The sequence below is a fragment of the Scyliorhinus canicula genome, chromosome 11 (assembly GCF_902713615.1).
Source record: "Scyliorhinus canicula chromosome 11, sScyCan1.1, whole genome shotgun sequence".
In the NCBI taxonomy this organism is placed as follows: domain Eukaryota; kingdom Metazoa; phylum Chordata; class Chondrichthyes; order Carcharhiniformes; family Scyliorhinidae; genus Scyliorhinus; species Scyliorhinus canicula.
The window spans coordinates 71,317,975-71,339,786 of record NC_052156.1 but is presented as its reverse complement, the minus strand read 5'-3'; the positions used below and the strand labels follow the sequence as shown (position 1 = coordinate 71,339,786).

The 21,812-nt window shown below is 42.9% G+C and overlaps 1 protein-coding gene across 3 annotated transcripts in view; it reads left to right on the top strand.

The window, feature by feature from the left end:
- Nucleotides 1-21,812, top strand: part of LOC119973127 (protein NEDD1-like) — a 100,045-nt gene that overhangs the window by 1,359 nt on the left and 76,874 nt on the right. For all 3 annotated transcript variants that reach the window (XM_038810711.1, XM_038810712.1, XM_038810710.1), the window contains exons 2-4: nt 1,096-1,235; nt 9,107-9,201; nt 17,583-17,699. In XM_038810711.1, the coding sequence (XP_038666639.1) occupies nt 1,100-1,235; nt 9,107-9,201; nt 17,583-17,699 (348 nt within the window). In that variant the 5' untranslated portion in view covers nt 1,096-1,099. The remainder of the gene's footprint in view (nt 1-1,095; nt 1,236-9,106; nt 9,202-17,582; nt 17,700-21,812) is intronic.

Sequence of the window (21,812 nt, the reverse complement as noted above, 5' to 3'; positions counted from 1 at the left end):
TTCTATTGTATACACCAGCAAAGTAGCAATGGCGATTTTATTTGGCTCAAATGTTCAAACCAATTTAAGATAGATATTTTCTTTCTCTGGTCTGTATGAGCATTCCCCAGCTGTTCAGGAAGGTGACAAGCATAGCATATGAGTTGGCCATTTGACCCCTCAGGCATGTTCTGGTATTGTGTGAAATCATGGCTGATCGAGAAACTTTATTTAGCTGCAGTTTTTCCATAAACCTTAATGCAAAAAATCTATTGATCTTAGTTTTGAAATCCTAGCCTCAACTATTTATTGGAGAAAGGACAAGACAGCAGATATATGGGAACACCACCACCTGGAAGTTCCCCTCCAAGTCACTTACCATCCTGATTTGGAAATATATTACCATTCCTTCACTGTCACTGGGTCAAAATACTGGAACTCCCTCCCTAATACACCACATGGATTGCAGCAGTTCAAGGAGGCAGCTCACCACCACCTTCTCGAGGGCAATTAGGAATGGGCAACAAATGCTGGCCTCGCCAGCGAAGCCCACATCCGGTAAAAATGAATTTTTAAAAAATGACAAGCTCCCAAGATTAAGATTATACCTTGTTTTCAAACTCTCCCATCAAAGGATACAACTTCTCTATCTCTATCAACTCCTATAATAATGTTAAACACCACAATTAGATCACCATAATCTTCAAACCATTGCTTCCTGGCTTCGTAATTTAATCCTTTCAGCCTGGAATTGTTCTGCTGAATCTGTGCTGCAACTCATTCAAGGCAAGTATATCCTCTTGACGTGTAATACCCATACCTGAATGCAGTACTCCAAATGGGGTCTAACCAGAGTTTTAACTCCGACTATTGCAAATAGTAACTTAATAAAACCTCTCACTTGAAATGTGAATCCTGATTTGTAAAACCATCCCTCAAGATAAATGACAGTTACTACGTCATTGTGAGCTGCATCTGGAATTGGGGAATTTGGAGACCTTCTTCCCAAAATCTTTCCTTTGATTGTTATGTACCATTGGTTGACTATGAACATTGTTACTGCTTGACACCAAGGCTGCTTCAATGATGTAGCGATTTTTATACTGTGTTTTATAGGATAATGGAGGAAACGCTGAAGCTTGTATCCGCAGGAGATTGTATCCAGATCTGGAACCTGCTACTGTTTTACCCAGAGGCTCGCTTTAACCCTCACACATCTGAGCAAGAAGTGTCCTCTCTTTGTTGGAGCCCCAATAATATCCTTCAGCACAAATACTAGCAACATTTTGCTAATAGGAAACCGCTAATGTGGAGACTGTTTACACCTGAAGTAAACTTAAAAGTCAAAGCTATAAAATACATGATTTTTGTGCTTTTTAATTTTGAATGTTATTTTTGGAATTTTGTCAGACATATAACAGGAGCTGAAGCTCACACTTGAAAGTGCATTGGAGAGAGGCCGTTGATTAATAAAACAATATCCCTAACCTGAGCATCTTTGTTCAACATTTTATGGAAAAAAGGGATGATTTACAGAGGGAGTAAAGAAGAGAGTGTTATCCTTGCAGAAAGTCTGACATCCTTGAATATTGGCTTTGCTACTTGGACACGAGAGAGAAGTGACATTTCCTGTTGTGCAGAACAACAAGTTTAGTGAAAAATGATCAAGCCAAATACTGGGAAAATACAAAACCATAACTTGACCTCTACTTGTTGTTCAGTTGGATGTTGTAATTTTCTGGGAGCAGTCCACTATTATCAGCACTATTTTGAAAGCACTGTAGTAATATGACATCTGCAAGGCAGTTTGAAAGCTCCTACTTGCTCCTACTTAGGGGCAGCAGGGTAGCATGGTGGTTAGCATAAATGCTTCACAGCTCCAGGGTCCCAGGTTCGATTCCCGGCTGGGTCACTGTCTGTGTGGAGTCTGCACGTCCTTCCCCTGTGTGCGTGGGTTTCCTCCGGGTGCTCCGGTTTCCTCCCACAGTCCAAAGATGTGCGGGTTAGGTGGATTGGCCATGCTAAATTGCCCGTAGTGTCCTAATAAATGTAAGGTTAAGGGGGGGTTGTTGGGTTACGGGTATAGGGTGGATATGTGGGTTTGAGTAGGGTGATCATGGCTTGGCACAACATTGAGGGCCGAAGGGCCTGTTCTGTTCTGTGCTGTACTGTTCTATGTTCTATGTACTCCCAGCTATATTTTCCAGGATCAAAATATGGACGATAGAAAGCCACCCTGATATTCAAGCTAAATGTGAGTTATGTAGAAACATTTATAGATATTCCCTTAGTTTTACAATGTAGTTTAGAAATGTTGCACCGCATCCACATCCTTTTTAACAGGTTTATAACAGATAACGGTCAATTAACCTCAAAAACATTCATTTAAAACTATAATCAGAGCTGTGCACACGAGTTCCATATCCAACTTGGTGTGGAAATCTTGAAGATGGCATATCCTAGCTTGTTCATGCTCCCTGGCCTTGGAGGTAATTATGTTCCTACTGAATGAAACTTTGCACCTCCTGATTTTATGCCAGTTTTATTTTATTTGGTTCAACTAGTTCTGCTACATTAGCTGTTGTGTTGATACAAAATGTAACATCATATGTCTATATTCATACAATCAGCATCCAGCCAACAGTCTGGAAAGCAGAATGAGAACCAAAGATGTTCACAGCACCAAGGCCATTCAGCCCATCTTTTCCCCTGAAATTAATATCTTGCATTCGCCACATAGCCATACATTGTCTTCTGCTTATAGCTTGATCTTGGTTTCGGACAATGCTCGGCACAACATCGAGGGCTCAAGGGCCTGTTCTGTGCTGTTCTGTTCTATGTTCTAAAACCTGGTCTACTTGTCAACTACTGCCTATGATAAAGAATTCCATATGTTTAACTCTGTGCCTGATAAAAAAATTCCGATATCTCACTTTACTTGTCATTTTGCCATATCCTTTCGACCCATAGGATGAATAGGAAAATGCAATTTCCTCACAAAGCACTTAATCACTTTCAAAGCCTCTCTTTAACTTCTACATGTCTCGTCTACTTCAAGGAGATTGTTTGAATGTGTCAAATCCCCATCATAAACAAGATTTTCTCAAGCCCGGTATCGTCCTCTTATGAGCATTGCTGTTGGATCAGTTGTAAAGTTGTTATAAGCATTGGTCAAGTTACTTGAGCATTTTAATTTTGCCATTTGATTAAAATTAACCCTAAAATAAGTCCGAACTTTTGTGATCTTTATAATAAAAAGAGCCTATTTTCTAAGGCTGCAGTAATTCTTTGGGCTTCAGTTAAGAAGCAATATTTGTTTGCTTGTGTTGTAGATATTTTTTAGTGCTGTAATACCCAATTCTTTCCATGGGATTGTGTCACTGTTGCTTTCTACATTAAAATCTGCTGTACCATTTATTGCATTGAGCTGTGGAAGAACTAGGAAATACAGTCTTGTACACAACAGCGCTACTCAGTGGCGACATGGAATTAAGACAACACTTCAGTATGTATTACATAAATAGCTGAAGTACAAAAATAAACATGAGAGCAAACTGAAAGGGGAAGAGTGATGTATCTGTGGGTCGTGAAAAAGATAGTCTTAATTGTTATTATCTGGGCATATTGCACACCACACCGGATCACTCCACAGAAATGCAAAACACAGTTGATTTTCCCCAAGAAAAATGGGTTTAGTAGTGAACTGTGCTCCGCAGGTGAATGACTGACATCCATGTAAACATGGATAAACATGCTAGATACATTACAACAATTATGAAGGGTAGGGGAACCAAAAACAGGATGTCTTGGATTATGTGGGAGATAAACAAAAGGTACATGATGCATATCAGGTGAATTCTTCAACCAGGTCAAATGCAATAGATTGAGATGGCAGGGGAAGAGAAAAAATAAGACTGGCAAGGAACAAATGAGAACAAAATAGCAGTCAACATAAAAGGGAACCTGAAAATCTTCTAGCATGTAAATAGGGGTAGTAACAATTGGAATGGGCCCTATTAGAGACAAAGGAAGTGATACCTGCTTAGAGATGCAGGGCATGGTTAGAATACTTGATGAATGCAGGTCAAGTAATTCCAAACCTGCTGTCTGGAAATCAGCTCTGTTTGAAAATTGGACATTTTGATAATGTTTCATCCATCAATTTTAATTAAGTAAAATTGAAAAAAACTTTGGCTAGGCACTGCATTGGTGCAATGCGACTCCAGGTTAGCCACCAGTTTTGTCACTTTGTGTGCTGCTCTATCCCGTACTCCCAAGCAACCTGAAATTCAGCAATATCTGACATGGCCAGAGTCCCTAGGGTGCCAGATTTGAGGTATTGCACTTGTGCTTTGTATCATTGCCAGATTCCTTCTTCATAAACAAAGTATCAGTAGAATCTGAGATAGTCGAAACAACAGATAAAGTGAAAATTGAGAGAGGAGGTACAGGAAAGGTTGGAAAAGCTTAAAAGTAGTCAAGTCACCTGGTCCAGATAGCTTGCATGACAGGTTGCTGAAGGATGTGACTGGAGATGTTGCAAAGTCTTGCCATAATCTTGCAGTCTTCCTTGGCTTGAGGGGACGTGCCAGAATCCAACAGTGAAGATGATGCAACTTTCCTACAATCTGACCTTGACTGGCAGAATGGGCAGGCAAATGCCAAATACAATTCGGTATAGAGAAGTGAAAAATGATACGTTTTGGTAGAAATGATGGGGATAGGTATAGACTTGAGGCATTGTTCTAAAAAGTGTGCTGGAACAGAGGGACCTGGTGCATGTGTGCTGATGTTTGAAGGTGATGCTCTGGTTATGCCCCAATTACAGTATTACACTTGAGTTCTGTTCACCACGATTCGGGAAAGAGGTGAGGGTCCTTGTGAGCGTGCAGAAGTGATTTACCAGGATGGTTCCCGGGGTGGGGGGGGGGGGGGGGGTTCAGTTGCATGGTTAGGTTGGGAAATGTGTTTACTTTTGAGCAGAGGGAATTGAGGGGAGATTTAATAGAAGTGTTACAATCTTTTAGGGACCATGAATGTTTAATGAGAAATTCAAACTTGCAGCAATTAACTGACAGAACTACAAGATTTCATGTTTTAAAAATGAAACCACTATTATATATGAAAATTAAACAAAGCAAATGGCATTAATTTAACACTGTTTTATAATGAATTTTGCTTTGTATTCAGTATTACTATCAGAATCCAGTGTTCCAAGATGTCTTGCTCAGATTGGCCCATTTGATTGCTTTAATTCTTTTTGAATTTTGCGTATTTAAACCAACGTTTACCGGCCATGAGGCAGCCGCCAGCTTCACGGAAAGTTTGGGAATCCCTGTCCCAGAAGATCCTTTTATTTGAGATTACTAATTAGCACTGTCTGATTGCACAACACACCTCTCCCCTGGTGGTTCCAAAACACGTTGTTCCAGGTGATAGGGACACCTTGGGAGGCACTCAACAATGGTTAAGATACTGAACTGGACATGCAACCTTGTTTTAAGACTGTGCGGAAGATAAATTCAAACAGGGCTTGGTTATTTTATAAATGAAATTTTATTAAAAGAAAAGAAAACAATATTTTTAATCTTTTACTTCACAGTTCTAACACTGACAGATTACATGCAGTTTCTTAACCTGAACACTAGTCCATTCCCATTAAATACCGCAGTAAATAACGCACAGCTCTCTTTCCACTTACATAGACAGGCAAAGATGATTCTTGTATTTACAAAATAATTCTCTGCTGTAAGTCAAGTTCCTTTAGAACCCTTTTCGAAAGTCAGTAATCTGGAACAGCTTTGTTCATGATCTCTGTGGGTGACTAATATAGCCTTTTTGGAGCAGATTTCATCACCTGTATGTTTTAAATTGTCCACCTCTGAAATGTCCAGACTGGAACTGAATGGAATTGGACTGCTTGATTTCCCACTCCCATTTACACAAACAATCAGGGCTATGTGTTCATATACACATCGGGAGTGATTCTCCAATATTGGGCCCAGGAACTCGCGCTGTCGTGAACGCCATCGCGTTTCACGATGGTGCAAACCGGGCCCGATCAGGTACGCCGCTCCAGCCTCCTTACACGGCACCAAATGGCCACTGCGCCAACCCACGCATGCGCAGTTGGGCCGCGCCAACCTGTGCATGCGCGGGGGACTTCTTTTGCGTGCCGGCCCCGACCAACATGGGGTCGGTGTCCAGGGGCCAGCCATGCAAGGAATTAGGCCTGGGGGGGGGGGGGAGGCCGGCCGGCCCGCCAATCGGAGGGCCCCGATCGCAGGCCAGACATTAGACCCCCATCGGAGGCCACCCCCCGACCATTCCCGCCGGCAGTGACCAGGGGTGAACAGCGCTGGCGGGACTCTGTCGTGTCGGAGCGGCCGTTTGGCCCATCCGGCCGGAGACTCGGTGGCCCCACCGATTTCGGTGGCCGTTGCCGTGCCAAACACGTTGGCGCAAATGGCGCCAATTCTCCGCACCTCGGAGAATCTCGTGTGGCGAGGTTGCGGCGATTCTCCGGCGCAGGGCTCGGAGAATCGCCCCCAAAGCCTTCCATTGACAAACCATTAGGTCATCAGACTCTTTTAATAGGATAATGAATGGCTGGAATGCCCTGCAAAACAATGGATCTCAGGGGATTCGCCTCTAGCTAGTTTATGGCTGAATAGGACCATGTGACAAGCCAGGTATGGGCGTATCCCTTTTGAGTCTGGGCTAACAGTATTTTTCTTCAGTCTGTTTAACCCTCAAGTTGCCTGCTATATTTTGGACTCCCTTTTTTGGACCCAATTTCCTAATATCCCCCTATCATAACACACGGAACTGTCTCCAATGCATTTCAAGGTGCCTTTGCAATCTATTTTGGCTGATCTGATTTTTTCAGTGAATATAACGATTGAAGTCTGTTGGGATACTGGGATACTTTTGTTAAAATATTAGGCGAGAACCCCAAACTATTTTCAATTTATGAAACTGTGAGGAAAGGATACTTCACCCCAGGACTGATGACTCTGACCATTAGGTATCTTTTATGTTTAAACAAACTTTAATTCAAGTGAAATAGATTTACAATTATCATTTAAAAGGTTCTTGAACAAAAGGAATAACTTGAAGGTATTATCTACACCTGCCACTAATTCAAATTAAGCTACCTAATACAGTTCAAATGCCAATTTTGCTTAGCTGTGTCGAGACCTTTGGAGAGAGTTTCTTTCAAGAGCAGATCTAGTACAATTCAGATCAACCTAATGGCATTTGGTGAAACGGCTGTTCAACTTAAAATCTTATAACAGACTACAGACAGACCTAGCTCCTCCCATTAATTACATCGTCTGTATCCCACTAAGTTCCACGACCTGCTTAACAAGGGCTAAACACCACTCCTCTCTTTATTTGTAATCAACTAAATGGACTATCACCTCTCCTTTTATGGCTCTAAGTACAGCTTTACAAACACACTGCCTATATGTATTTTAAACCAGGGTTTTTAATAACATTATTGTAACAAAATATAGCATATAATATCTAACAGTTTCTACAATTTCATCACAAGTCTCCAATGATTATTGCATTTCCCTTGTTATAAGCCCCTATGATTTTAATAGTCTGACCAACCATGTACCTATTCTGTTGGGACCTATAAACTTCTAATGTTTTCTACCTCTTGTTGTTTCTTATCTTCACTCATACTGACTCACATGTCCTGCTCTTTTGAATGCAGCAATTCTTCACTGATTTTAACCTATTTACTTGCACATAGTTAAAATCAGGCAAGATTATTTTCTAAAGAGAGAAACCAGTCTGATCTACAGTTAAGTTGAGAATTTACTTGAGAACTCTTCTAATCGAGCCCTTATGTTGTCCCTTTATAAGGCCACAAGATGCAAATTACATTTTTGCAGTAGAATAATACATTATGCATTCCATTGTATTTTCTAAGACATTGTGTACTCAAGCACACAACGATCAAAACCTCTGGAAATACCTTTATTTTTTTAATAGACTTCAAAATGCATATTCTTATTGGATTACAGCAACAAATTAAGAGACCCACAGCTTTTGCACCACTGGAACCTACAAAATATTAAGCAACCATTTCAGCTGAGCTGAATCAAAACGAGAGTGTGCACCTGTGTCTTATGTGCTCACATGCTGATAATGTGCCGAGAGTTTTAATCCAGGAATCAAATAGAAAATACATCATAAAATTCAGAAGCAATTCGATTCAAAGTAGCCCTCGCTTAACTGAATTTTAAAATTCAGACGATACTTGAACAAAGTGTCCTGCTAGACAGTCAGGCTTTGTGATCTCTTGTTGAAACAGGATGTGAAAGTTTGCTTTTAAGCCCAAATTGGATTGTTCCCTTTTGAGGATCTATTGATATGTGAACTTAGTACCAGCCCATTAGTCTAAGATGTGGTTTCAGTTGCTGACTTTTGGGAAGTGTTAGAGGTTGCAGACTGACTTGTGTTTTAAATGGATGAATCATCAAGGGAACACTGTCTGATTTTACATCTACACAGGTTTAACTGATTTGTACTATATTGTCTGTGCAGTGGGTTTAAGTTTTTTGACTTGTACGACAGACATCAAGTAACATTGCGTTTTTGCATGACTATTTCTCAAAAGCCATCAGAAATTCTATCAAGCTTCTGTTTTGAAGAAGTTTGATATATCACACTATTAATTTGTGTGAAACAACTTACTTGTCAATGAATCTGATAAGAGATGTTAACTGAATTTCAGTTGAGACAGCAGAACATGGTGAGCATCCTATATGGCATTTTGCACACTACACTCTTAAGGGGTAATTGTTAGCCCCTGTGTCGTGTTGCCCCTTCGACAATGTGCTTAGATGTACATTTTCTTAGGAAACTCTGTGGGAAATTCTCTGCTTCTGTTAAGTGCTGAACAAAGAGTTGCAAGAAAACCCAAACTATATAATACTGAACTGTCATACCAATGGAAAGAAATGTGATTACCTGTTCTCTCAATGAAAAAAAAGTTTCTTCCTTTCAATCATATTTTTAAAAATACTTGTGTATATATTCTTGTATCAAATTTAGCCCAATACTATAATTGAGCAACTGTGATGGCCTGTTGTTCTTTAATGAGTAAAACATCAGTTCCTATTGAGTGCTGCCAGTGGAGGTGACAGAATTTCTGTGTCCATCTGTAAAACCAAGCCGGTGCATCTTTGGAGTATTGCAGAACAGGTACGATAAACAGTCTCTTTATTTTCTAATGTACCAAATTTCCAGTTCAGGATAGGCAGAAACAATCCTTTCCAAAACATTTTATTTCGCTCCATGCCGCTCTCCCACGTCCGTAATTTGCGACTGCTAACTAGTGACAATTGATTAGTTAAAAGCAAGTCTTTAGAGTTGATTTTTAAACAATCAAATAATTTTGTGAATTACTTTTCGCTTCCAAAATGGGATGGTGATGTAGTAAACAAAAATGTTAATGAAGCAACAATTTGGAAGGAGGTATTAAGTAAGTAGAGTCGGTATGTTCTTTGGAACATTTGAAGTTAATGGAAAATGTTAATGTGGGAAGATGAACAGATGTAAGGTTTAAATGCTTTTATTTGTATTTTGTTTAAGGCTTGTACTATCTATGTCTGATGTCTGAGTAACTTTCTTACTTTGAGTCTTTCAGTGAGTGAACTACTGGAAACAAATGGTCAAGTTTGGAACATTCCCTGAGCCTGCCAAACAGTCTAAATCTTATGATGGTTTCCTCAAATCGATCCAAGAGGATGTAGATTTTAAAAGCAAATGTTGCATTTCAGCAATGTAAGAATCTTAGGATGATGGATGGGAGATGATTTAAAAGCATTGTGGCCCACTTGATCCATCTCCAATACTAACAAAAGCATACTACTATCTTGTGTATCTGTTTGCTGCTTTTGTCTAAAAAAAGCCCAGCTTCCGCTATAGATTAAGCATTAACAACCACTTTTCATCTCCAGTGCCGCTATGTGAATCGATCCATCCATCTCTGCCTTCTCCTGAGGTCTCCAGGATCAGCGATGCCAGCCTTCAACCAATTCAATTCATTACACATGATATCAAGAAACTGCTGAAGGCAATGGATACTGTAAAGGCTATGAACACGATGGCTGTAGTACTGAAGGCTTGAGCTGCAGCGTGAGCTGTGCCCATAGCCAACCTGTTCCACCGCAGTTAAAATACTGTAGGTATCTGACAATGTGGCAAATTGTCCAGAGATGCTCTGTCCACAAAGAGTGGGACAAATCCAATCCGGCCAATTACTACCCCAGTCGGAGGTCCCTGTCTGATGCTGAGCCTGTGGTGCAGAGGTACTAGGAGCTGATGGAGATGATAGGCAGTGGCCAGGACATTCAGAGGGACAGTCAGCGTCACTCTAGCAGATCCATAACCAATAGGAGGCTACCGGTGCAGGAGATGGCATGGCGAAGAGTGACACCAAAGCCAAAACTGTTAGGGTGGCGGCCGCAGTGGAGAGCCTGGTGCACAATGTCAGCACCATTAGTGAAAGTGTCCAAGGCGTTATGCAGTCAATGACGGCTGTGGCTGAGGGTCTCAGCAGACTGTCCAACTTGATGGGGGACCTGACTAAGTGCCAGGCTGACCTTGATGAGGTTCTGCGGGATATTTCTCGCTCTCAGATGGGCATGGCCAAGGCACTGTGGAGCTTGTCCCAGTCTCAGGTGGGCATTGCCGCGGCATCACAGAGAATGTCCCAGTCGCTGAGAAGCATCGCTTAGGGTATCAACATAGTGGTTTGGACCATGGGGAGCCGCCTGGTCTTGCAGAGCCAGATGATACAGGGGCAGCTGGGGTTCAAACCAGCTGCCACTCCGTACCTAAGGGGAACTCCAGGGTCCTATGGGCACCGACTGAGAGGAGGGGGCGCTGAGTGCCAACCTGGACCCGTCCCATAGAGTGGCGATGGTGGCCACCAGCTCCCCGGAGCTCCACCCCTCTGATGAGGCTGCATCTCGAGGCCAGCACACTGGACAGGGCGACACGGCTCTGCATGTGCCGCCGACAAGTGAGCCGTGGGCGCTACAGCCCCAGAGCACCCAAAGGACGGTCTTGAGGGGCATCGAAGGCCACGGGACGAGGTAGGCAGCTGGCAGCCTCCACCTCAGATGTGCATCCAAGGGAAACACTTGGGCGTAGCGGTAGAGCTAGAAGGGCCAAGCATGTTGAGGTTCACTGAGGGCACCTGGGAAGGGGAAGGGGATGGAGAGGTGTTAGGTTGTGGCGTGGGGGAGGGGGGGGGGGGGTAGTGGCACCATCAGGATTGGGCGATTGTACAGCATATTAATCACCTTTTTGCGCAACCATTATGATGGCTCTGTCACCTCCTTCCGCAATGTGGCCTGATCCCCGGACCTATTGCCCGGACCCGTGGCGCTTAATCCCCCTCCGGCCGTAGACGTGACCCCGGAGCTGTGGGCATCCCCTGAGTGTCTGAACAATGCAGGACGCAACATCCGAACCAAGTGTCCATGCATCAAGGTGTGATTGGGATGCTAGGCAATGGCTCCCACATGCTAGGCCCACCCACCCACGGGAATCCACTTGGCAAAATGCTCACTTAACCATGATTGCCGATTCCCTATTGGAAATAGCCTTCAGCCGCTCAGCCAGTGGCTTCAGCAGTCGGTGGGGGTTATGGGTGGTCGTTGGGGCAGACGGGCAGGGACAAGAGTTGCCCTCTGAATAGGTACACATGATCCAGGGGTCGGCATGATGGTTCTGCAAGCCCAGCACCCCAGGTCTCTTTGCCTGTCAGCAAAGATGGCTACTCAGCTCCCCACAGGAACCCCTCCGCCAGGTTCACATTTTTCAAAAGGTGTTTTAATCGGAGCCAGCGTGAGTACTTGCTGGAGAGGCTGCTGGATGTCAGAAGCTTGTTGTTATGGGGTGGCACCCATTAATTGTATGGTTAAGTGGTAATAATCGATTTCTTGCCAATCGACGGCGAGATCCTGATTGTGCCTATGGGAGTGGACCGGTTGCACCAAAAACTATTTGTTCGCCTGACGTGGATCTCATTTTTGGCCTCATTTTGCTTGAGCGTAATGAGGCTGGTGAATCATGCCCAAAATATTTATACCTGTACAGAAAATAGTCTCCCCATTTAAGTTTTAGTGCAACCAAAAATCTCCCAGTAGGGTTACACATTACATTCTTTTAAGTGGACACTTCATCTCCAGGAACCAGTCTAAAATTTTGCTCCGTTCTCGATTGCTTCCTTTTTCACTTTCCTAAATAGGTAATGTCTGATTCCAGTACTGACTTTCACTGAGGGTTACACTGTAGATTACTTTCCCCCAACTCAAGCTCGGCAAATCTTTCACCCTCCTTTCAATCCTCCCGAACACTTTCTTCAGTCTGAGTGCAAGCTCACAACTGCGTTCCACGGGGTGAACAATAGCACCAACATTTTCTTTGCTTGAGGTGCAGGACTGCCTACTTCTACCTCTTGTTCTCTGCTGCTCAGACGGCTACAAACGACACCAGTCAAGCTGAAGTCTGCTTGTGATATTCACTGATCTGTAGAGTAGCATGTAACCTGATCTCAAAATGGCTTCCTCTGTTCTCTTCCCTTGGCAACGTAAAAGCCTTGCACCTATGTAGAATCTAGGTAGTTCTGTCTTTGATCCCAACTCACTGTAGAAGTAAAAGGATAGTTTATAACACCACTGTTTACACCCCTACACCGATGAAACCTGTCTGGGACTTGAGGAAACACGTAGAATACTCATGGTATGTGTTTTCATTTGTCTCTATGTATGAAGTTTTAAGAGATGTTAGGCCAACATTTATTGCCCATCCCTAGTTGCCCTTCAAAAGGGGGTGGTGAATTGCCTTCTTGAACCGCTGCAACCCCTGAAGTGTAGGTACATCCACGGTGCTGTTAGGGAGGAAGCTCCAGGATTTGGACCCAGTGACAGTGAAGGAACGGCGATTATGTTTCCATGTTGGGTGGTGAGTGACATGGAGGAGAACCTCCAGGTAGTGGGGTACCGAGGAATATACTGCTCTTGTTGTTCTGGATGGCAGTACTGTGGGTTTGGAAGGTGCTGCCTAAGGAACCTTGGCGAGTTCCTGCAGTGCATCTTGTAGATGATACACACGGCTGCCATTGTTCATCAGTGGTGGAGGGATTGATTGTTTGTGGAAGGGGTAGCAACTATGCAGGCTGCTTTCTCCTGGATCATGTTGAGCTTCTTTTTTTTTTTTTAAATTTAGTGTACCCAATCATTTTTCCAATTAAGGGGCAATTTAGAGTGGCCAATCCACCTAGCTGGCACATTTTTGGGTTGTGGGGGTGAAACCCACGCAAACACGGGGAGAATGTGCAAACTCCACACGGACAGTGACCCAGAGCCGGGATCGAACCTGGGACCTCAGCGCCGTGAGGCCGCAGTGCTAACCCACTGCGCCACCGTGCTGCCCATGTTGAGCTTCTTGAATATTGTTGCATTTGCCTGCGTCCAAGCAAGTGGAGATTATTCCATTAAGCTCCTGACTTATGCCTTGTAGTTGGTGGACAGATTTTGGGGGGTGAGGAGGTGAGTTGCTCGCCATAGGTTTCCTAGCCTTTGACCTGCCCTGGTAGCCACAGTATTAATGTGGCTACTCCAGTTCAGCTTCTGATTAGTGGTTACCCCCCAGGATGTTGATTGTGGAGGATTCAGCAATGGTAATGCCATTGAATGTCATGAGGCGATGGTTTGATCCTCTCTTGTAGAAGATGGTCATTGCTTGACACTTGTATGGCGTGAATGTAACTTGACACTTGTCATCCCAAGCGTGGATATTATCCAGGTCTTGCTGCATTTGGTCAGGGACAGCTTTATTATCTGAGGAGTCAAGAATGGTGCTGGACACTGTGCAGTCATCCACAAACATCCCCACTTCTGACCTTATGATGGAAGGTTGGTCATTGATGTAGCAGCTGAAGATGGTTAGGCCTAGGACATGATCCTGAGGAACGTTTGCAGTGATATCCTGGAGCTGAGATGATTGACCTCTAACCACCACAACCACCTTTTTTGCACCAGGTATGACTCCAACTAGTGGAGTGCCCCCCCTCCCGATTCCCATTGACACCAGTATAACTAGGGCTCTTTGATGCCATACTCAGCCAAATGCTGCCTTGATGTCAAGGGCAGTCCCTCTCACCTCACCTCTGGCATTTGGCTCTTTTGTCCATACTTGGACCAAGGCTGTAATGAGGTCAGGAGCTGAGTAACCCTTGTGGAACCCAAATTGAGAATCCATGAGCAGATTATTGCTGAGTACGTGCCACTTGATGGCATTGTTCTTGACTCCTTCCATCGCTTTGCTGATGATGGAAAGTAGACAGATAGGGCGGTAATTGGCTGGGTTGGATTTATCCTATTTCTTGAGTACAAACATACCTGGGCAATTTTCCACATTGCTGGGTAGATGCCAGTGTTGTAGCTGTACTGGAACAGCTTGGCTAGGGCTGCGGCCTGTTCTGGAGCACAAGTCTTCAGTACTATTGTCAGAATATTGTCAGGGCCCATAGCAGTATCCAGTGCCTTCAGTCGTTTCAATATCACGTGGAGTGAAACAAATCTTGTGATATGAGTAGAAGTTCAGCAAGATGTTACTCTTCATGTTTTGGCCAATATTCCTCCCTCAACTATCAAATAGATGAACCAGCCACTTGTTTACTGTTATGGGATATTGTTGTAAACCAATTGGCTGATATGTTCTCCAACAAATTAGCATAATCTGAGTAAGGATCTCCCATTTAAGTGAGGAGGAATTTCTTCTCTGAGGGTAGTGAATCTGTGGAATTCCTTGCTGCGGAGAGCTGTTCAAGGTACTGATAGACAGTAAGGAAATCAAAGGTTATGGGGATAAGGTGGGAAAGTGAAGTTGAAGATAATATCGGAGCAGTCATGATATGGGTGGCATGGTAGCACAGTGGTTAGCACTGTTGCTTCACAGCTCCAGGGTCCCAGGTTCAATTCGCGGTTTGGTTCACTGTGCGGAGTCTGCATGTTCTTCATGTGTCTGCATGGATTTCCTCTGGGTGCTCCGGTTTCCTCCCACAAGTCCCGAAAGATGTTCAGGTTAGGTGGATTGGCCATGCAAAATTGCCCTTGGTGTCCAAATGAAAAAAAGGTTAGGTGGGGTTAGTGGGTTACGGGGACTGGGTGGAAGTGTGGTCTTAAGTAGTGTGCTCTTTCCATGGGCCAGTGCAGACTCGATGGGCCGTTTGGCCTCCTACTGCACTGTAAATTCTATGATTCAAGATAATCTCATTGAATTGTGGAGCAGACTCAATGGACCAAATGGCCACCTTCTGCTCCTACGTTTTATGGTCTGATATGATTTCAGTTGAAAAGTAGTTTGCTCATTGCAAATATTTCAGGACGTCCTGTGAATATGATGAGCTGCTGTGTGAATACAAACTCAACAGAGTTTTGTTTTATTTCCCCACTTCAAATAATTTGTGTAATGCTAGCAATAATGTTCCTGGCACTAATTGTTGACGAACCATTAACTTGCAGTCTTCTTCTTATGTAACAACTTGCTTTTCATTGAGCCAATTTTTAACCAACATGAAAACCTACCTCCGTCCCCTGTCCTTTTACAAGCCTTCCAACCATTAAAAAATCTGTAAAATTGTAAATGTATGGTGGATTCCCATTTTTCACAAAATTGGTTAACCTTTCCCAGAACTCTTATCTCTGTTAGACATGACCACCCACGTCTCCATGATCAAGCCAAGATCATTTCCTTCTCGTCTCGGTGTGCTTCATCATTATTCCTTCCTTCAGTGCTCTCTAATGTTTTACATGCTGCAAGTCTGTTTACCAGTTTGTCACTCCTGGTGTAATCTTCATTGCAAATTATACGTGCTGTCATGGGAGTACCCCTTTTAAGAAATGTTTTTTGTCTTATCACATGGCTTCAGTTATGTCATTGTGTGGGTGGAGCTGGGCTGTGACTTTGAGTTTTACTTTCACTTTGGGTTTGACCTGGTTTTATATTGCACAGGTTGGAAAGAAGTGTCTCTATCTTCAATTTAAAAGCTGTTTCCAGATTACTTGATAACTTAAAAGTAATAACTGTTTTCTGGAAGGAATTCAAACCTGCTGTTTTGGAAAGGAAACAGTTGCATCCAACTGGTGAACATAAAGTGAGAGAAAGGGAGATACAGATCAGGGAAAAAGAAAAAGAGAGAGACTTTGAACTTCGGGAAACAAGTGTATCCATACCAAGTTCTAAAGATAATAAGAGTGCTGTGTGTTGGGCCCCACCTTTAAAAGGGGTTTCTGGTTTATGGGATCTTGTTATTAAATTGGAACAGTTAAAGGGGGAAAATTATTAAGGGTGATACATAGATTACTGTAGCTGTGTGGGGTATTTATATTTGTAGTTGATAAAAAATGCTTACTATGTGTGTTTATAAAGATGCTAACTAAGTTTGTAGGATAAAGCTTGTTTTTGATTAAAAATGCTTCAGGCCTCTGTTGAATAACACCTGAAAGGCAGGCCCTTGTGCTCATCGTAACCAAAAGCGATAAACAGTTGTAGGTCAGGTGAACTCCATGATATACTTTTGGAGTTTTCTAAACCCTGGCGTATAACAATACCAATACATTGTGTTTTATAATAAGTTGCTCTTCTGCTTGTCATCCAGTGTTCTATTATTACTTATTCCAGTGAATCCCTAAGAATGTGTGCAGAACCCAATTTCCTTCAATGCCTTAATTTTGCAGTGGGTATTTTGTTCCTACTGTGCTCTCTACCTATCCATTTGTCAAGTAGTCGGAAAAGCCTCTTCACCTTTGGGAAGGTAGCTAATAGATTTTGCAGCTCAAAGCAAACTTACATTATTTAATTCATATGGAACTTATTTGAAAGATGTTTGTGCTGTTTTATGATGCACCACATATTTGATTATCATGGATTAAAGTCCATGTTGATGTTATTCCTCCGTGAGCAGTAGTCATAATTCATGCACCCCTGCTTCCCTTTAACTTTTCTTCAATCGCTTATCTAATTGACTGACAAGGGGCTTTTCACAGTAACTTCATTGCAGTGTTAATTTAAGCCTACTTGTGACAATGAAGATTATTATATTATATATTGTCTTTGTGTCAATTGCTAACACTGGTAATACAGTCTTCACCCTCTCCATGCTCTGTTTTGTATACCTGAAAAAAAACCTGCCCGCGGGCAAAAAAGTACAGGGCTATGCAGGAGTGGGATTAATTGGATGGTACTTTCAACATGCTGGGACAAGTATGATGGACTAAATGGCCACTTCTTTTGCCCTTCTTCATAAAGCATCTTGCATCTATGTTCTTTTTAAAAATCACCCCTGTCAATGTGTTTTTGTGATTACTTGGTACCATTTTCTTCACCTTTTTCTGCCAATTCTTCCTCCACAATGCCCTACCTCCTCCCCCAATGCCACCCCTTACTAAATCTATTTTGAGATTGCTTGTTTTGTTGAAACAGACCAAGAAAGCTAATTGTTGATTTAAGAACGAATGCTTAACCATTACCTCTAACTTTTCATATGTACATTTTATCCTGTGAAGAGGGGCCAGATTTGTGTCTCATTGAATTCAACAAGGAATATGGTTCTGAGTGGAGGGACAGATTGCACTGTCAACATGTGGGACCTGAAAACCAGGAATCTCCATAAATCCTACAAGGTATGCAGTTTGGGAAACCTGCTGGGGTTTTTGGGGACACCAGTTTTATCCTGGTTTCTTACCCATTGAAGCAGAAGAATGTAGTGGATTACGTCTTTAATGTTTGTCACTTAATGTATTCTCATGCTTCCAGTCTGTAGAAAAGCAATGTTTACATAGATTTACATAGTATGTGTGTTGGGAGTGATATTATGGTTTAGAGACAGCGAAGGCTTTCTCTTGATTCCATAGCAGAAACTTCTGTCATTATTCAAGAAGATGCTAAGATGTGTCACATCATTAGAATTGTTTGAGTCGAGAGCAGTGAGAGATAACATTCATTAAATTTGGAAATAGCCTAATTGCTGAAATAAATTTGCCAACCTTGTGAGAAACTAGTTATCAACTCAGCAGCTTCAAGAACAAAGTTTTTATTTTCTTATGAGTTGATGTCTAAAATGGGTAGTGCTGAGCGGCTACATATATTTTCTTTTTGTGGCAATGGCAACAGATATTTTGGTAACCATGCGAATTGTAATTTCTGATTCAATTGTTGGTCAAGAATCAACTTTGGTTCATTAACCAGCTTTCTTCCTCCTTAGTTAGTAAATTAGGATTTCGAGCTCCACAATAGACTGTTAATTCAGAATCTATGTATAACTTTAGCGCAGTACTTGGGTGCCATCCTGTGGATGACATGGCAAGCTGAAGTTTGGCTTGCCTGCTCAGAAGAATATAATTGAGATCCCAAGAGCTTGATGCCTTGACCAGCGTTCCTGACTCAACTATCAGCACCGAACCAGCTTATTTTGTTGCTTGCTCATTCATTTGCAGAAAAGTACTGTATAAGATTTGGCTGCTGCCTTTGTGTTGGCCTCCCAAATGGTATTGCCCAGCCTGTACGCTTCCACTGTCACCTGAGCCTTTGCAGGCTTGTGTCTCCTTAGTCTGAGATGATTTTGTGGTGGGCTATTCCTAATTGCATTCTCAAAAATTAGAGTATTAAAATTAATCACAAATTTGTTTTATGCCTTAAATGACTGCAGTATCCAGAACACATCATTGCCCTCAACAAGATAGGGTGCTGTAACCTAAATTACTAGATCGGAGCATTCAAATGGTCGGGGATAGAAATTAAACCGATTTTAAAAACCTTTAATAGAAAAATATTTTTTTATTTGTTCATTAGGCAGAATTATTGCTGGCAAGATCAGCATTAGTGTAGATACACTGACGGTGCTGTTATGCAAGTTCCAAGATTTTGACACAGAAGGAATGGTAATACAGTTCTAACTCTGGGTACTTTTGATTTTGAGGGGAATTTGCAGGTGTGGGCATGTCTAATGCCCATGTTCTTCTAGGTGTTAGTGGTTGCAGGTTTGAAAGGTGCAGTCGAAGGAGCCTTGGTGAGTTGCTGCTGTATCTTCTATATGATAAAATTGGTGCTACTATGTGCCATTGATGAAGCGAGTGAAAGTTTAAGGTGGTGAATGTTTTTCTTATTATTCGTTCATCGCTGATAGGCCAGCATTAATTGCCCATCTCTAATTGCCTTTGAGGATGAGGTGGTGTGCTGCCTTGAACTGCTGTAGTCCATGTGGTGCAGGAACACTGTTGTTAGTTTCAGGATTTGATGCAGCAACAGCAAAGGAACAGAGATATATTTCCAAGTCAGGATCATGACTTGAAGAGAGGCTTGCAGGTGATGATGTTCCATGCATCTACTGCTCTTGTCCTTCTAGGTGGTAGAGGTCAAGGGTTTGAAATTTGTTGCCGAAGGAGCCTCGATGAGTTCCTGACATGAATCTTGTAGATGGCGTATACTGCTGCCATTGTGTTGGCGGTGAAGGGAGTGAATGTTTATGGTAGTTGCAATCCCCACTGAGGAGGACTGAGATGGTTTCCCATCAGTAACCTCTGCCATCTTCCTTTGTGTGCGGCATGACTCCAACCAGTGGAGAGTTTTCCCATTCAGTTTTGCTAGGGCTCCTTGATGTTAGTGAAATGCTGTCTTGATGTCAAGGGCGGTCACTCTCACTCCCCTTTGGAGTTCAACTCTTGAGCACGTTTGAACCAAGGCTGTAATGAGGTCAGGACCTGAGTGGCCCTGGTGGAACAGAAACAGTGTCAGTGAGCAGGTTATTGCTGAGTAGGTATAGCACTGTCGATGACCTTCTCCATCACTTTGATCGAGAAAGACAGCTGGGGTGGTAATTGGCTAAGTTGAATTTGTCTTGCTTTTTGTGAACAAGACAGGCAATTTTCTACATTGCTGGATAGATACCAGTGTTGTAGCTGTACTGGAACAGCCTGGCTAGGGGGCCTGGTATTTCTGGATCACAAGACTTCAGTATTATTGTTCGAATGCTGACAGGGCCCGTTGCAGTATTCAGGGCCTTCAGCCATTTATTTTGTCACGTTGAGTGAATCGAATTGACTGAAAGCTGGCATCTGTGATGCTGAGGACATCTGGAGGAGGCCGAGATGGATTGTTCACTTGGCATTTCTGGCTCAAGATTGTTGCGAATGCTTCAGCCTCATCTTTTGACTGATGTACTGGGCTCCCTATCATTGAGGAGGAGATAATTGTGGAGCTGCCTCCTCCATATGGATGTTCAATTGCCCACCTTGATAGTAATGGGGGATGAGTTGGGATGTGAGGTTACAAATTGTCAGTGTATATGATCCTACTGTTGCTACTGGCCGGTGGTGCCTCATGGATGCCCAGTTTGAGTTGATTTATCTGTTCGAAATTTGTCCCATTTTGCACAATGATAGTGCACATATTATGATGGAGGGTATCTTCAGTGTGAAGACAGGACTTTGTTTCCACAAGGACTGTGTGGTCATCACCCCAACCAATACAGTCATGGACAGATTCAGTTATGACAGGTAAATTGGTGAAGACAAGGTCAAGTAGGTTTTTCCCTCTTGTTGGTTCACGTGTCATTTGCTAAAGACCCAGTCGAGCAGCTATGTCCTTGGTCCGTAATGGTGCTGCGTTCCCCCCCCCCCCCCCCCCCCCCCCCCCCCCCAACCTCTCTGTCTTAATAAATTCACATGGTTTCAGGGCTTGTTTCTGCATTTGAGTTTTAGTCTGTGTTCCTGGCACTTGGTTATTTTCTTCTGATGAGCTTTTTTTGGCTCCTTGGAGTTGAGCTTGTCTTTGCCAATTCCCCATCTACTCTGTTCAGGGACCACCAGCTTGTTCAATTTTTTTTCTGGGGAGAGTGTTTGCTCTGTTCTTTTATGCTACAAACTCCATTTTTGTTTTCATGTGGTACGTTGTGATCTTTGAGAGATATTGTTTGGATGTTTGCCATTGGTGGGCTTATCTTGCGGTTTTCTTCCAGTTTGTCTTTTATCACAGAACTCTGTTCGTTTGTGTGTCTTTGTGCCTGGAGGTGTGCTCTAGAGAGTTGATGGTTTTAGTTCCTTGCTCTAGCATCGTCTTGCAGCTTTGCATGTTGGCTGGAGTTTGCAGTGTCTGTGCGATGGTGTTTATAGATAGTGTGATAACAACTGTTGGAGCCTGGGGTTTGGGCTCATTCTTCTGTTGCTGGTGATTTTTCTGTGTGTTTTCCACTCGAGGTACAGTGGTGATTATCTGAAGGTTTGGCTGGTCTGGCCAAAGAAGGGCTTCTGCTGCCTGCAAAGAAATTGGGCAAGCTCTGTGAAGAGTGAAGACAATTCAGAGATGTATTCCCAGTCGAGATTCGCTTTTCTAATGAGCTTGAAGTTCTGTGCGGTTGATGGCACAGGTTGTCAAGGTTAAGAGTAACACAGGCATCTCTGTTCAAGGGAGAAAAAAAATTGGTTTTGGATGACATATGTGATTTTGAATATCCGCATTTTGCCATACCTTTGTCTTTCTAGGAATATGACTATGGACAGGCTTGTAGAGTGGTGTGTCTGTCATTCATAGTCAGAGGTGTCTCAGCCACAGTTCTTTATCGGAGAGGACCGTAACGCTGCCCCCTATTTCCATTTTGAAGTTTTTAAGGTGATGGTTTGATGAGATGTCCCCATTCCAAAAACAGAATCCAGGATCCTTGACTTCACCCAAAAGCATGTTGAGTCTCTTTGTGGTCCAGTACCTCAGTCTCATGGATTGTCTTGGGATCCCCGGCTCAT